The sequence below is a fragment of the Sceloporus undulatus genome, chromosome 3 (assembly GCF_019175285.1).
Source record: "Sceloporus undulatus isolate JIND9_A2432 ecotype Alabama chromosome 3, SceUnd_v1.1, whole genome shotgun sequence".
NCBI classification, from domain to species: domain Eukaryota; kingdom Metazoa; phylum Chordata; class Lepidosauria; order Squamata; family Phrynosomatidae; genus Sceloporus; species Sceloporus undulatus.
The window spans coordinates 169318492-169334290 of NC_056524.1; the positions used below are offsets into that span (position 1 = coordinate 169318492).

The window sequence follows — 15799 nt, forward strand, 5'->3', positions numbered from 1 at the left end:
TATTTATTTATTTACGGTATTTATACCCCACTTTTCAGCCCTTCAGTTGAGATGGTATGGAGGGGTATTCATGCAGACAGGCCACTCAATACCATCTGAAGTGAGAACAACATTATCTTGACAAAATGCAGGCTTGTGACTAACACTGTCATATTTCTTAATCCCTTTGCCTAACGAAGAAGCCAGTGGAGCTTCCAAAGCTTGCAGCATATATTTTGTGCATTTTGGATGGCTCCATAAAAACATCACTATTTTGTAGACTTTGGATTTTGCACATGAGGCAATGTGGTGTGGTAGTTCAAGCAAGGTGACCAGATGTCTTATTTTTCCCAGGACATGTCCTACATACATTTCAGCCATCTGCCCAGGAGGAATTCCACAATGTCCTCCATTTTGAGCATGACTAAGAAGTATGAATGTTTAGTTTTTTTGTGGGTGTTTTGGACTATATGTGGCCGTGTTCTGGAAGAGTTTATTCCTGACGTTTTGCCAGCATCTGTGGCTGAGAATGGCAAAACATCAGGAATAATCTCTTCCAGAACATGGCTCCACTCTGAGCCTTGGCAGTTAAAGGGGGACCAAACTGGGCTATTTCTCCAGTGTGGATGCAGCCGCCTAACTGAAAGAAAGAAATAGGCAGCCTGAGCTTTGGTAGACATCAGTCTACTTCTTCAGATGCATTTGGATATAATAATAATAATGATGATGATGATGATGATGATGATGATGATGATGATGGAGAGAGGTCTTGTAGCCTCATTGAGACTGACTGAAAGACAGAAATTGGCAGCATGAGTTTGACTAGACTTGAGTCCACTTCCTCAGATGCATTTGAATATAATAAGATGGTTTATAGCCCCTTTGAGAGTCACTGAAAAACAGACATTGGTAGGATGAGCTTCCCTAGATTTCAGTCCACTTCCTCAGATGCATTTGGATATAATAATAATGATGATAATGATGATATATCTTGTAGCCCCTTTGAGACTAAGAAGTGGAAGAAAGAAATGGGCAGCATGAGGTTTGGTAGACTTGAGTCCACTTCCTCAGGTGCATTTTGTGGAGGAGTGGAAGCCAGGGGGCAGACATATTGGTGTGTGAGAATGTCAATACTAATCCCATGTCCTCTGACTAAACTTGGACTGAGGCAACAGGAAAACAATGGCGGCTGAGGGAGGGGCTACTAGGCCCAAAAGGCGTTGCTAGGCGCCGGCCCCTCCGTCCGCGCATGCGCAGTACTACTACTACTCCTCGAGAGAAGCGAAGCAGCGGACAAAATGGCGGCCGACGTCTCCGAGTGGGCTTCGCTCTGCGAGAAGTTCCGCAGCGCCCTGAACCTCTCCTACGTCGAGTCCAAGAAGGACCCGGAGACGGAGCCTTACCGCTCCAAGTACAGCGCCAGGGAGCTGCTGGAAGGCATCAAGCAGGCGCTGGGCTCGGAGGGGGCGACCCTGGGGTCGGAGGAGGAAGGGGAAGGGGAAGATGGAGGCGCCCAGCAGCGTCGGGAGCGAGTGCGGGCGGCGCGTCTGGCGACGGTGGAGTACGAGCTCGGGGTGAACCACAACGACACCCAGGAATGCTCCGCCGGGGAGGAGCACCTGGCCAAGTGCCTCCAGCTCCTGGAGAGGCACCGCCTGGCCCCCGAGTGCGTCTCCCTCTACATCCAGGCCCAGGTGGGGCAGTACTTGGCCTCCAGGGCTCTGCAGCCACACTGCAGAGATAGCCCGCTTTGGAACCGCTTTAAGCCTTGGTCTGGCTCAAGGCTATGGAATTCTGGGAGTTGGAGTTTGCATATGAAGGCCCCAGTAGTACTTCAAGGCACTGCAGATCCCATTGCAAGTGGGAGTAGAATGGCAGGGTAGAAACCGTGCAGTTTGACACCGCTTTAAGTGCTGGTGTTCCAGAGTATGGAATCCTGGGATTTGCAGCGTGTGAGTATATGAAGGCTCTAGTAGTTCTTCAGGGCACTGCAAATCCCAGGGTTCGATAGGACGCATCCTTAGCAGTTGGACGTGGAATGGCAGGGTGCATCTACACTGTACAAATCGTACAGTTTGACACCACTGTAAGTACTCAAGCTCCAGGCTGCAGCATCCTGGTGGGATTTTAAGTTTTGCAAGGTCTTTTTGTAGCCTTCTCTGCCAAAGTGTGCTGCTGCCTCCTCACAAAAGTGCAGATTTCAGGGTTCTGTAGGATGCAGCCATGACAGTTAAAGTGCTTTATTTCTACAGTGTAGATGCACTCTAACAGGCCTCTCCTCTTAAAATGGAGGCAGTGTCTGCACCTGCGCAACAGAAACAGTTGGACGCTGCTTTACCTGTCACAGCTCAATGCTTGGAGTCCTAAGGCTTGCAGTTTTGCAAGGGTCCTTTGGATCCAGCTATGGCAGTTAAAGCGACGTCAAACTGCTTTATTTCTGCAGTGCAGATGCAGCCAGTGGTAGAGGCATAGTCTATAGCGGTAAAGTAGGATGCTGGTACTCTTTGTAATACAAGTTAGAGGGAGTTGCTTTGACATCAACCTGGGTGCATGACAAAACATGTATTAATTACAGAATCCAGCACTCCTAATGAAAATGGCTGTGGGCATTAATATTAACAGATGGAGCCCAGGGTTTCTGTGAAACAGGTGGATCTGACATTGCCTTTGCTTTCTTCTGTACTGTTATTGTTTGTGTTTGGTTAGCCCAGTGTTGTGGCATAGGACAGGCTGAACTTTCCAAGCGTTCTCATACTGATCTTTAGAAACTGAATAAACATGTGATCACACTTACATCATTTATGAATGGCTAGGCTGACTTAATATATTGGCTTTGGACCAGAATTCATGTTCTGTTTGAAGTCATTCCCTTTTGTTTGTGAAAAGGGCTAATGAAGGAAGGATAAGGGGTGGCTTCTATATTGATTTCTCCTTCCTTTGTATGTTGCATTATATAGAGTGCTGTTGGACAGGTGAGAGGTCTGAGGAGGGAAAAGGGAAAATGATCTCTCTGCCATCTCCCTTCAGTGATTAGGCTTTATTGACTGGAATTTCACTTCTAGGGGTTTGGATCTAACCTGCTTGGCTTGGCGTTTTGGAACTTTTGTTGAATTTATGGGACACGAATGAAAAATATGCAGATGGTAGACATGAAAACAGCACTTTGTAATTATTTCTTATTTTGTTGATTACTGAAGCAGTGTATCTTTTTCATTGATTTGCCTTTTGGCATGAGTAAACTTTGTAAGAGATTTCCAGCTATGTTTACACTAATACTGAAAATATAGGACAGAATTAGAATTATAGAAGGGAAAGAAATTACAAGATAAACTATTCTACTAAAGTGAAACTGAAGGCTTTCCATGGCTGGCATCCATAGTTTTTTGTGGGTATTTCGGGCTGTGTGGCCTTGTTCCGGAAGAGTTTATTCCTGATGTTCCGCCAACATCTGTGGCTGGCATCTTCAGAGATTAAAACACACTCGTCCCTCCGCATTCACTGGGGTTAGGGGCACAGGACTCCCGTGAAAGGGTAAAAACTGCAAATGACAAAAACACTATGTTTTTACCTGAGAGAACACATCTCTAGGAATCTCTAGGTCCTCCAGTGCAACTCTGTGGTCAACACTGACCATAGATTTGAGCTGGAAGAGCTACAAATGCCTAGTGGAGTGTTCTCTCTAGGAATCTTTAGGTCATTCAGTGTGACCTTTGGTTAAAGTTGACCATAGAGTTGCACTGGAGGACCTAGATATTTCTAGAGAGAACATATTAATAAAATCCGTGAATAATCATATCCGCAAAAGTCAAAGCCGCAAATGGGGAGGGGCAAATGTAGTCATATTTTTACATGCCTCCTTATCTGAAGGTCTACCCTCTGTTATTTCTAGTCTGACAAAAGTTAGGATGGCCTATGATAACTGTGCTTCTTAGAATACAAGAGTAAAAGCCTTGAGAAATGTTACCATAATGTTGTTTTGAATTTTTCCCAAAGCATACTTTGTGTGTTGGCTTGCTTTTTGTGCAGCTATGTATTTGTTGTTCAGGTTGTAGAGGGAAGAATGTAAAGACTGAGCTGGAGAAATGCACTGCTGTGTAGTGTTGGGAACCATTTAGGGAGCTGGGAAAGAAAATAGCAGTGAGGTTGGTTATATAATAATTAATAATAATAATAATAATAATAATAATAATATGTGATTGCGATTGTTATTTCTTTCTTGCCTCTCCTCAAGACTCAAGGCAGGATACAGCACAAAACACAATTAAAAACGCATAACCCACCGTTAAAACACAACACTATAAAACCAGCAAAATACATTCATAAGAGTTAAGATACAAATTATAATTCATGATTTACATGGGCTTATGGCAATAGCAAACTACTGCCTGGAATAATTGCTTGCAAGACAGACATGCTTCTGGTTCAAGCAATAAAAACAGTAAATTGTCCATCTGTTGACATCTTCTCAGTTCTCATTAGTTATAGTTTTGAAGTGGAAGCTGTTTAAGCACTATGGGTCAGCAGAAGAGGCTGAGAAAGAAATAACATTTCCTCCCAGTCCAGTATGGTTCTACTTCACAAACTGTGATAATACAACACTGGATAGAACTCATAGTTATCCAGCCTCGCTAATTAAATCCCCCAAAATAATAACCTGCAAAAGGTTTACTTGTCTGTTTTTTACTCATAGGAGGGTTGGCAGAAGATGTTTGGAAGGTCTTTTCCTTCCCTCTCTTACCAGTAAAAAAGAAGATTTTTGCAGGCCAGAAAGACGTACCTTTTATTTCCTCCCACCAGTTTGCTTGGTCTCCATGTGCAGTGTGCAGGAAACCTCACCTACTGCCCATCAGCCCATATGTTCATTACACTGGTGGCAGAAACATGGATCACTCCATCCTTGTAACACCAGTGTACCATATGTTCCTTGTAAAACATGGAAGAGATTAATCTGCTGCATGTCTAGCACAGAAATAGAAGGAATGTTCCTTATCTGGAGAGGTGGGAAATATAAATATTATTATTTTATTATTATTATCTCCACCACCATTCCTTGTGGTTTCCTTGCTGAGCATGTAGGCAGAGAACCTAACTTCTTGCACATGTAGTTTTATTTATTTATTTTGTTTTCAAAAATATTCTGCCTTGTGTAATTGGCTCTCCTCTTCCACGGGTTTGCCATCTGTGGATTAGAGCATCTGCAGATGGCTCTCCCCCGTTCTCCTCAACGACAGTATATGCACACAGCCATGCCACCACAGTCGCACACACGTTGCACCACCATTGGGAAGAACGGGACTTGAGGTTGCATTGATTTTGCTATCTGTAGGGGGAGGGCAGAATTGAACACACACACCCCCCGCGGATACGAAGAGCCAATTGTATTACAAAATCTCAGGGCTGTAATGTATACAGTTAAAAGTTTAGCCGCCTTGAGTCCCTGTGCTGGGAGGAAGGCAGGTTGTAAATAAACATAATAATAAACATAATAATAATAGTAATAGGAATTTAAAATTTTAGACTAAGGAATTATTTAAACAGTTTCACAAGTTAAACCATACGTACTGATATGGATAAAATCATTAAGACTCCAAAGGTGTTAGTAAAAACCCATGTTTTAACTTCACAATGGAACGAAGCCACTGTATGTGTCAACCAGGCTTCCACCACGGAGGATATTCCACCACAGGGGCACCACAGCAGAGAAGGCCCTCTCCCATGTGAGGGGAGAGGATTGCTCCCAGTGGTGGGATTACATAAGAGGACTGTTTGAGAAGATCTCAGTCCTTGGGCAAGCATGTATAGGGAGAGATGCTGCAGGTTACCCTAATCCCAAAACATGTCTGTTGAAATAGCAGCCCATGGAGGGACAAAGCACTGTTGCTGTGCTGGAGCAACTGGATGCCAGCCTAGAAATGTAGGAGGCTGCTGGAGGAAGGACTTGGCCCTCCCTGTCCATCTTTCCTCTAACACCCTACTTACCTGGGTGAAATTCTATTTGCTAATGGAGGCTGCATTCATACTGCAGAAATAATCCAGTCTGACTACTTTAACTGTCATGGCTCAATGCTATGGGAGTCTGGGAATTGTAGTTTTATGAGGCATTTAGCCTTCTCTGTCAGAGAGCTCTGGTGCAACAACAAAGTACAAGTCTTAGAATTCCACAGCATGGAGCCATAGCAGTTAAAGTGGTGTTGACCTGGATTATTTCTGCCATGCGGATGTAGCCAGAGTAGTTTAAATCAATTTTATGGTAGTGGCTTCCGTTGGTCAGGAATTGCTTTATAACATGGGACAATTCTAATATTCATAGCCAATGAACTACTTTTAATTCTTATTCTGACACAACTACATGTAGCTTTCATTTTTTTCATTGTTATAGGATTTTATCTTTTTTATGTGATGCTTTTAAAAATAACAATTTCATTTCTTCTTATTTTGTAGAATAACCTGGGTATCCTCTGGTCAGAAAGAGATGACATTAAAACAGCACAGACCTACTTGGAATCAGCAGAGGCTTTGTATAATCAGTACATGAAAGAGGTAATATGTTCAAAGAATTTGTTTTATATTTCTGCAGTAGGTCCGGTCTTAGATGCCGGAGTATAGATTCTAATGTTGATGTGTTGTAGTTACACACGCACACACACACACAGTGGAACCTCGCCTTATGCGGGGGATCCATTCCAGACCCCCCCCCCCACGTAAGGCGAATTCTGCCTATACGTGAGCCCCATACAAGTGAACAGGTCTCATCCACATGGTGGCGTGGCAGCGCACACCCCATTCATTGAAATGGGACATGCTGCCCCTTGCACCCCGCACGCTCCCTGCGGCTTGAGTGCATATGCTTAAAGCCACGTATAGCTCACCCGCATATAATGCGGGCGCACTGTATATAAAAGAAGAAGCAAGTTGTCTTGGTACTTTCTTGAATTGGATGTGCTGTAGTTTTGTGTGTGTGTGTGTGTGTGTGTGTGTGTGTGTATGAAGCAAGTTGTCTGGGTGCTTTCTTGAATTTTGCAACCATTCTTAAGAAAACATGTTGCCAGGGTTTTTCTTCCTCTTAAGTGCCATTATTTCTGAAATTGATAGTGTTAACTATTAAATCTGGATATCGTTCTAATTTCATTTTTAGGTAAGTTTCAGAATTGCTGCAATTTAAGCAAAGAGTTTAGTACCAGCTTGTGTCTTAAGTTTTCAGAATTTCAGTTTACTTTTACTTGTATAATACTGTATATTCAAATTATTTGTTTTTGGATATTATTATTATTATTGTTTTTAATTGTATTGTGTTCTTTATACTTGTAGTAGTCCCTCCATTCCTATGTATTAGACTGTGTCCAATCTATTTTATTTTTGTACAGCACCAGCTCCATTGTTGGCATTATATAAAGACCTCAGAAGATTAACGTCTATACAAAATCAAACATGTATGCTTTATTACTGTAAACACATGTATAAAACAGCTCCATGATAGTTCAGTTAAATTAAAAAAAAAAAGGCTTGTATTTATTCTTGTTCAGCTATAATACTGTACAGAACCAAGCAGGTTTACTTGTCTTTCTTAAAAAGCCTCTGTATAATAGGCTAAACTCTTACTGCATAACAAACAGCCTTCTGAGTTGTTGACTCTGCTGGGCCAGAGCATTTGCACAATGGGCCCTTTGTTAGAGCTTCTGGGGCACTATTTATACACAGAGTTGCCTCAGGAGGCATTTCCAGTGGTTTAAGTCCTCTGACATGACTCTTAGAAAAACAATGGAATGCTGTATTTTGGCAAGTCTTGAAGAGTGATGCTGAAAATAATGTTAATCTTGTCTTGATTATATTTAACTGGATTTTAAAAAAGTTAATCTGACCATGGTAATGCTATGGAGAGAGGACTGAAGATCAAGTTTCTCTCTCAGATCTGTACTGTAGCTTCTGGTCTTTCCCATTTCTCTCACACCTTCTCACATTGCTGAAAGGTGTTAATGGCCCCCTTCTGTAAGTGTTCCTCTGCTATTTCCATAGTGTCAATTTTTTTATTCCTGTGGTGTGTACAAAAGGGCCTAAATCCCCTAAAGGCACCAGATCCCATCTGATCTTGAAAACTAAGCAGAATCAGCCCTGGTTAGTACCTGGATGGCAGACTGATGAATACCAAGTGCTGTAAGCTATAGTTCAGGTGAAGGTATTAGCAAAACCACCTCTGAGTATTCATTGCATAAGAAGACCCTTTGAAATTCATGGTGTTGCCATACATTGACAGGCAACTTTAAGCACAAACACATACATACATTGTGCTCAGTGCCATTTGGTCATGCGTGATTTGAGGCTGTTGCTCCCCTAGTTCCACAGGATTATAAATGAGCATTATTTCTTTTTCATGGGATACATTGGAATACTTCCTTGACATTTATTTTAAATATGTCTGACTCTCTAGTCTGATGGATTTTGGGATGGCATACAGTAATCTCAACAATAGTTGTGTGAAATCATACCAATTTTTAAATGGGTTGGGGAGAAGATCCTTCCCAATATGCATGCATAATGTGCCTCCTCTGAAGGACCATGTGAAGATCTGAATGTGTACATAGGATGCTGTGGATGGAGGTGCTCCTTAAAGTATTTGGGCAGGATTCATTGGAGGGACGCAGTACTTCAGGTTTTAATTAAAATATCTGTTAATTTTGGGGCCTTACTGGAGTGGATCCATAAGTTAAAAAATTATTTGTAACATTTTTTATTCATTGATGTGCATGGAGTATCAAAACTTACAATCAAGTCACCATTTTCTACATTTCTACAGCAACTTTCAACCATTTGTTCTTTAATTATTCAACAGGTGCTTGAATTGTAGACTTGTTCTCCTTGCTTAAAATTGCTGTTTATAAATGAAGTATACCTACACTGGTTGATTTTTCTACCTCATTTTTACTTTCTGTATCTTTTGTATCTTGTTATCAGTATTCTTGCCTGAGTATATTGTATGCCAAATAATGCCAAGAGTATTTGTTTTTATATTATTATGCTTACCAAAACGTTTTAAAATTTCCATTAGTGCTCCAGAGTAGTGGGCTAAATTTCTGCTATTTCAAGAATAACTTTGTGTATGGAGGGAACAAGTTTATAGAAGTACAAAGAGTTAGGTTTGTATGATAACTGGTTTTCTATATGCAAAGTATATACAGTTGGCCCTCTGTTTTTGCAGGGGATCCTTTCCTGACCCCCTCACAAAAACTGAGGCTCGTGCTTATTCAGGCCCCATAGGCTTGAATGGAACACACCCTTGTGTGCATGGCAAGGGCGCGCACCATTGCAAATAGCAGAGGTCGCCCCTCCACGTATATTCAAGGGCGTGGATCTCAGATCCATACATTAGGAGAAGTGACTGTATTTTTTTAAGAAGTCACCAGAGTTAACTGCCTTAGATGTACTTGGCACTTGGATGTTTTGTGGAATAGGAATGTTTCAGAAAACTATTTAATGTGTTTCATTGTAGGCAGAGGTGGGGAATCCGTAGCTCTCTAGACAGTGTTGGGTTATTGTTGTGTTCCTTCAAGTTATTTCCAACCTATGGCAATCCTAAGTCTACTTTATCATGGGGTTTTCTAGGACTGGAAGCATGTGACTCATCTAAGGTCACCCAGTGGGTTTCCATGGCTAAGTGAGGGATCAAACCATGGTCCCTAGGATCATAATCCAATACTCAAACCACTACACAACACTGGCTCTCAGTGTTGGATTGCATATCTCATAATATCTAATCATTGGTCATGCTGGCTGGGGGCAGATGGAGTATGGAGCCCAGACCTGTCTGAAGTAGCACAGATTTTCTGCCATTGCTTTTTATATTTCTGTATGAGCAGTATCAAAATGCAGCTGGTAAAGTCCGCTCAAATCTGCTGTATTGATTATCTTAAATGCATGTTATGTTTTGCAGATTGGGAACCCTCCGCTCGATTCCAGTGAACATTTGATGGCTGAACAAGAGAAACTTACTGACCAAGAAAGATCAAAAAGGCATGTGTTGACTGAAGGAGAAGTTGAAAATTTGAAGCAGAAGTTGAAAAAATACCTGTTTTAAAATTAAACCGAAACCTCCTGTTTCCCCAGATTTGAAAAGGTCTATACTCATACGCTATATTATTTGGCCCAAGTGTACCAACACCTGGAAATGATTGAGAAGGCTGCACAGTATTGCCATACCACCCTCAAACGGCAGCTTGATTATAGTGGCTATTATCCAGTAGAGTGGGCTCTCAATGCAGCTACTTTGTCTCAGTATTATCTCACAAAGGTAACTGTTTAAAATTCTTCCATTCATCTAATTTACTGAAGTGTTACTTTGAAACTTGCCATGTGATTCATATCGTCAGGCAATGGGTTGGCTCTAGAATGGGTTGGGACTTGGAACTCAGCAACATCTGGAGAGTCACAGCCTTGATCTAGACAAAGTTGCTTGAATCTAGGCTCTGTTGAAATCAGTGGAGCCAGAGTTCAACCAGCTTAGTTTGGGTCCAAATTTAATAGCTTTCCTCCAGATCTTGCTGCTGCTGCTGCTGTTGCTGCTGCTTCTTCTTCTTCAGACCTCTGTATGAAAGGCTTTTGATCTTCTGGAGTATTTCCATTGCTAGAAATGGATAGGAATCTGTTTTTACTAGTTTTTGTCCATCCCTGCAGTTACATCCCAAAGATCTGCTCCAGAGGGTTAGGAGGACATCTGGACAACATGCAATGTAGTGCTAGAGAGGGAGGAAAGAATTGGCTAATATCACCCAGCAAGTATTCCTACTGGCACAAACAGCCTTCCAACCCATTGTCTGTTTTTAAAGAATTGAATTGCCTGTATTTTGCCATGGAAGCAGGTTCCCAGGTCTCTGCATAGCAACAAGGGTTCGTTGTGGAGATGATCAGCTGTTGAGATACTTGCAATGCTATCTCCCTACATCTGATAAAGTTTTAACAATTAAAATATTTCTTTACATACCTTCTCAGCCTACTAAAAATGCTCTAGGCAGCTATATGTGAACTAGCAGGGCATGCATAGTATTCAGTAAATTAGATTATAAACTTCAGCATGTTCCAACTTCACCTTGAAAAAATCGTTTCTGGCTAGTTCATTGTGTACCTTTCTGATATATTTACAAAATTTACGTAAATAAGCCTACATATAAGCTAGATATAAAAGTGTTTTGAGTTCTAAAGTTTGTCAAATGCCATAGAAATTATACAAATATATTTATAAATATACTGTATTTCCTCGTTACTCCTAGCTTGGGACAGTTTAGCACTGGTTTATTTTCTGAGTATTGATTAGCACATTTTTGAGAGATGTCTGTGGTTAGCTTTTTTTTCTTGGCCAAAAAATTGAAATTGATGTTTCACATCTAAGATAGATAGATAAATAGACAGATAGGTGCATTATCAGACATGACTTTAAAACATTGCCTTAAAACAGCCCTTACATTGGCATTTATAGATATAAACATGCAATGGCCCATTCAGGTCCACAGTGGTTTGGTTCTGGGACCCTGTGCAAATACCAAAAAATGGACGATCACACTCAATATTATTAAACGGCAGTGACGTGGACATGACCACTTCACTGTGTCTTCTTTCACGTTGCCACCGTTTAATAATACGGGGCATGACAATCTGCAGTCAATTCAGTTTGTGGACTTGGAGCTTGCAAATCTCAAAAAAATCACTGCAATTGCCAGCCAATAGTATAAATAATAAATGCAGTGTTCCAGGAGAAGAATTTGTAAGGAACTTAGAAGGTTATGCATCAGTTTTGCTAAGACAGCCTTGACTTTTTGGGGGAGGTGTGGCAGGGGACACATGAAGAGATGGTTTTGTGTTCATTTTCAGATTTCCTGCTACACAATTTTACTAATTCATGTTCCTGGATCCATTAATAACAATATATCTGGATGTCCAGTTTCAGAACAGTAAAATTCCAAAAGTATATAATTAAGTGAAATACACAAGTTCTTATTTTTCAGGAACAAATGCCACCTTGTTTTATCCCCACAGCAATGTTTCATGGAATCCAGGCATTGTTTAGCTGCTGCCAGTGTCATCTTCAGCCAGGCTGGACAAGTGCCATCTGCAGAGGACAGTAAGTCATCCCATTTTAATCGGAACTGCAGTAGCTTTAAATTAATTGGGTAGAATAAATGTTACATGCTTTATTTCCTATGCATAGTTTTAGTAATTACTTTTCTTTCTCTGCATCTGATCAGGTCTGACTAATTCCACTGATGTGGGGCAAAAGTAGATATGGATTCAGAAAAGTAGATTCAGGAAAGAAAGCCCTGGCCTTCTGTATCAAGTTGCAGGTTCTGACGATTGGAGGAAGTGTTTAAAGATCAACACTTGTTTTTCTCCTGTGCTTCTTTCATCTGTCACTAGCAGCCAAAACTGCAACAGTCAGCAGTGACAGCTGAGGCCTGCCATGGTCCAGAGAGTCAGAGCAGAATAGTAATTCCCTTTCTTGATAACTCTGCTGTCTTCTGTTGTTCTGAAGGTATTATAAGTTATCTTGGGAGCACCGGTTAGTACGTAGGGTATAAATACTCAAATAAGACTGCACTCCTCCACTATACTTGTACAACTGTAAAGCTATTGGTGCAGAGTCAAGGTTGGTCATGGTAAGGGAGAATTAACTTTTAATGTTTTGAATTGAAAGAGAAGGAAGATGTTACAAAGCTGGTAGATGTGTTTCTGTTCTTGATGTTAGTTGTATTAGTAGTGTACGTTGCTCTCTTTTTGTATTTATATTCACAGTACTTAATGCAAGTAGTGCTTACAGTATTTTAAATTCTTCTATGCAAACTGTTCCAAAGTGTTTTTACATCCTGACTATGTCAAACAGAAGTTAAATATCACCCCCTCTTAAAGCTATTTGGTTTCTTTTAGAGCCAGAAAAAGCTTCAGAATCATAGCTCTTCCTCATAACAATTTTATCATAATAGTGATAGCTATTTTCATTTTGTACCCTCCTCTAGGAACCTAGGGTATCTAAGATTCCCCTCAAAGAAAGAAGCTTTTCAATATTTAGTTGTTGATAAGTTTGTCTTACTGTAAAACAGATGAAACAGAACAAGATCAGCAAGACCTTCGACAGAGAAAAGCTGAAATTGCAAGATGTTGGATTAAGTACTGCCTGAATTTGTTGCAGGGGGCTCGCAAGTTGCTTGAGGTAATCAAGGAATAAGCACAATTAACTATTTTTATGCTTGTACTAATAATTAACTATAGACTTTTGCAAGACTGAGAGTGATGCTGAGACTCTAGAATCAGGATAAAGAGCCTTTTTCACAGAGTTTTCAGCTAAAATTTCAACTGGGGGATTCTGGGCATTGTAGCAGTAAAAAGAAATATTTCCAGGCTTGTTTTTCATCATGAGGGCTGTGTTTTCTGTTGGCAATCCTTATAGAGGCTGCATGCCAATGATAGCCAGGAGTAAAGCAAATAGTAATGCAGAACCATCCATTCAACATTCACTTACTCCCCTTCTCATTTACACACATACAACCATTAGTCTTTGCACATTTATTTTATATATTTGTTCAGATCTCAGGTCAGCATGCAAATAAAATCAATGTAAACACTTTACACACAGTGTGTATGCACATCTATATTTTCATGTTCTGCCATCTCTTGCTTGGCCACAAACCTGGAAAATGAACCCCGTTGGAACTGACAAAGTGAAAGTTTCAACGGGGAGGTTACAGCAGACCCCATGCTCTACAAGGAAAGTAAAAGAAGCTATCTCAGAGCAACTGACTGGAGAATTGTTGCAAATTCCTTGCTATGTTCCCTTCAGTCTGTTGCTTTCCTAGAGCTTAGCTTTTGTTGCTATTGAATTTGCCACCACAAGTCTGCTAAAGATTATATGATGATCCCTGAAGAGTCTGTATGAGAGGGAAGAGCTAAAGAATGTCTGGATTAGTCTGAAGAATATCTGAATTGTTGTATTTAAAATGAGAATTCTAAGAAAGTTGTGGGATACCATTTGTTCTTATGAAACCGAATAGTTTTATCAACTTGGTATTTAATCTCTCAGCCAATTATGACAAAATATTCTACCTTGGATTTTTCTTGTTTTAGGACAATATTGGTGAGCTGGATCCAGACAGGCAGTCGGAGCTTAAAGCCCAGCAGAAAAAGGAGGAAGATGAGAAGGAGAAGGGTAGGAAGAAGGCTGTTCTCTTTGGAACCAGTGATTTGTGTGACTCTATTTTGGCCATGGAAGAAAAAGTGAGCTGTGTGTTTCCATTAGATTTCAAAGAAGCCAGGGAAGTCTTCTTAGTGGGCCAAAATTATGTCAATGAAGCAAAAGAGTTCTTTCAGGTAGATGGGTATGTCACTGACCACATTGAAATTATTCAGGACCACAGTGCCTTGTTCAAGGTATTGGCTTTCTTTGAAGACGATTATGAGAGGCGTTGCAAGATGCACAAGCGTAGGATAGATATGCTGGAGCCCTTATATGCAGGCTTAAACCCTCAGTATTATTTGCTGCTCAGCAGACAACTTCAGTTTGAACTAGCAGATACCTATTATGAAATGATGGATTTAAAAGTGGCCATTGGCAATAGACTAGAGGAGCTTGACTCCCATACAATAAAGAAAATAAATTCTCTTGCTCAGATGGCAATAAAATACTATGAACTCTTTTTGGATTCACTGAGGAACCCTGATAAGGTTTTCCCTGAGACCCTGGAGGAGGATGTCCTTCGCCCAGCAATGGTGGCCAAATTTCATATTGCACGCCTTTATGGCAAGCTGATTACTTCAGATGGCAAGAAACAATTGGAGAACATGCAAACATCATTGGAGTATTACTCATTTCTTGTAGATTACTGTGAGAAGCATACAGATGCTACCCAGGCTATTGAAACGGAGCTAGAACTAAGCAAAGAAATGGCTGGCCTTCTTCCAACAAGAATGGAAAGGCTAAGAGCAAAGCTTTCTACTTCCACCTAAACTTCCTTCCCATCATGGAGATGTGCAATATTAATGTGATCTCTGTCCAACAAGACAGCTTCCTTTATGGCAGTTGCCTTGTAGTAATCTGACATCTTTTGTTGTGAGCTCCCGCCGTGACAGGCAGCCTAGAACCTGTATTACATGGAAAACTGTCAACTGTAGTAGTTCTCCCACACGTTAATATTAAATACACAGTGAATGGTCACGTGGTGCTCGATATTGCTTGCTCTATACTGACATGCACACTTCCTGCCTTATTTTTCCTACTTCCACTCTGCAGTCCAGTTTCTGACTGTAGTGCTGTTCTCCAGCTGTTTCTTCTAGTAGGGAACTTTTGAGTAGGTTGTGTTTGCGGTCCAATCCATCCTCACAAAATAGTTTTGGATACTATGGCATGGGCAGAATTTTAGATTTCTCCTTATTTTTTCTTTAAGATTTTTGTTAACAGATTGCTAATTTAATTGTGTTATATTTATTTTTGTATATGCTGTTATCCTTTTTTTTTGTTGACTCCGTTAAAAGAGAATCAATAAATAAACATGACTGATAGTAAATTCACTTGACATTCTCTTTTTGTGTGGGTTGCAACCTGCTTAGCAGTGAAAACCTGCTCTACTCATTCTCTATTTACAGCCTGAGTCTTAAATAAATTGACACTTCTATCAAAACTCCCACAAGAAGACCCAAAATTCAGACATAATAAAACCTTTATTAGAAAAAAAGCTCAAATTGAAGAATTTCAGTTCAAACTAAATAACAATATACGAAAGCCTACTTCTATGAAAATAATAGGAACTCTAAAGTACTAGCTAGATTAGCAAAACAGAAAGCAGGAAAA

General features: G+C 40.6%; 1 protein-coding gene across 1 annotated transcript; it reads left to right on the forward strand.

Annotated features, from left to right (window-relative positions):
• Window positions 1-1258: 1258 nt before the first annotated feature.
• LOC121926527 (kinesin family binding protein) lies at window positions 1259-15510 on the forward strand. Its single transcript, XM_042459564.1, has 7 exons — window positions 1259-1673; window positions 6421-6519; window positions 9905-9984; window positions 10078-10261; window positions 12001-12085; window positions 13059-13168; window positions 14080-15510. The coding sequence occupies exons 1-7, from the start codon at window positions 1278-1280 to the stop codon at window positions 14956-14958; spliced, it is 1833 nt and encodes a 610-aa protein (XP_042315498.1). The 5' UTR covers window positions 1259-1277; the 3' UTR covers window positions 14959-15510.
• Window positions 15511-15799: the final 289 nt, after the last annotated feature.

Bases quoted from the DNA above. Each gene is read 5' to 3' on its own strand.
- LOC121926527 (XM_042459564.1), top strand. From the start codon at position 1,278: ATGGCGGCCGACGTCTCCGAGTGGGCTTCGCTCTGCGAGAAGTTCCGC. The intron at 10,262-12,000 runs GTAACTGTTTAA...TTATCCCCACAG, and splicing joins CTCAGTATTATCTCACAAAG to CAATGTTTCATGGAATCCAG. The intron at 13,169-14,079 runs GTAATCAAGGAA...TTCTTGTTTTAG, and splicing joins GGGCTCGCAAGTTGCTTGAG to GACAATATTGGTGAGCTGGA.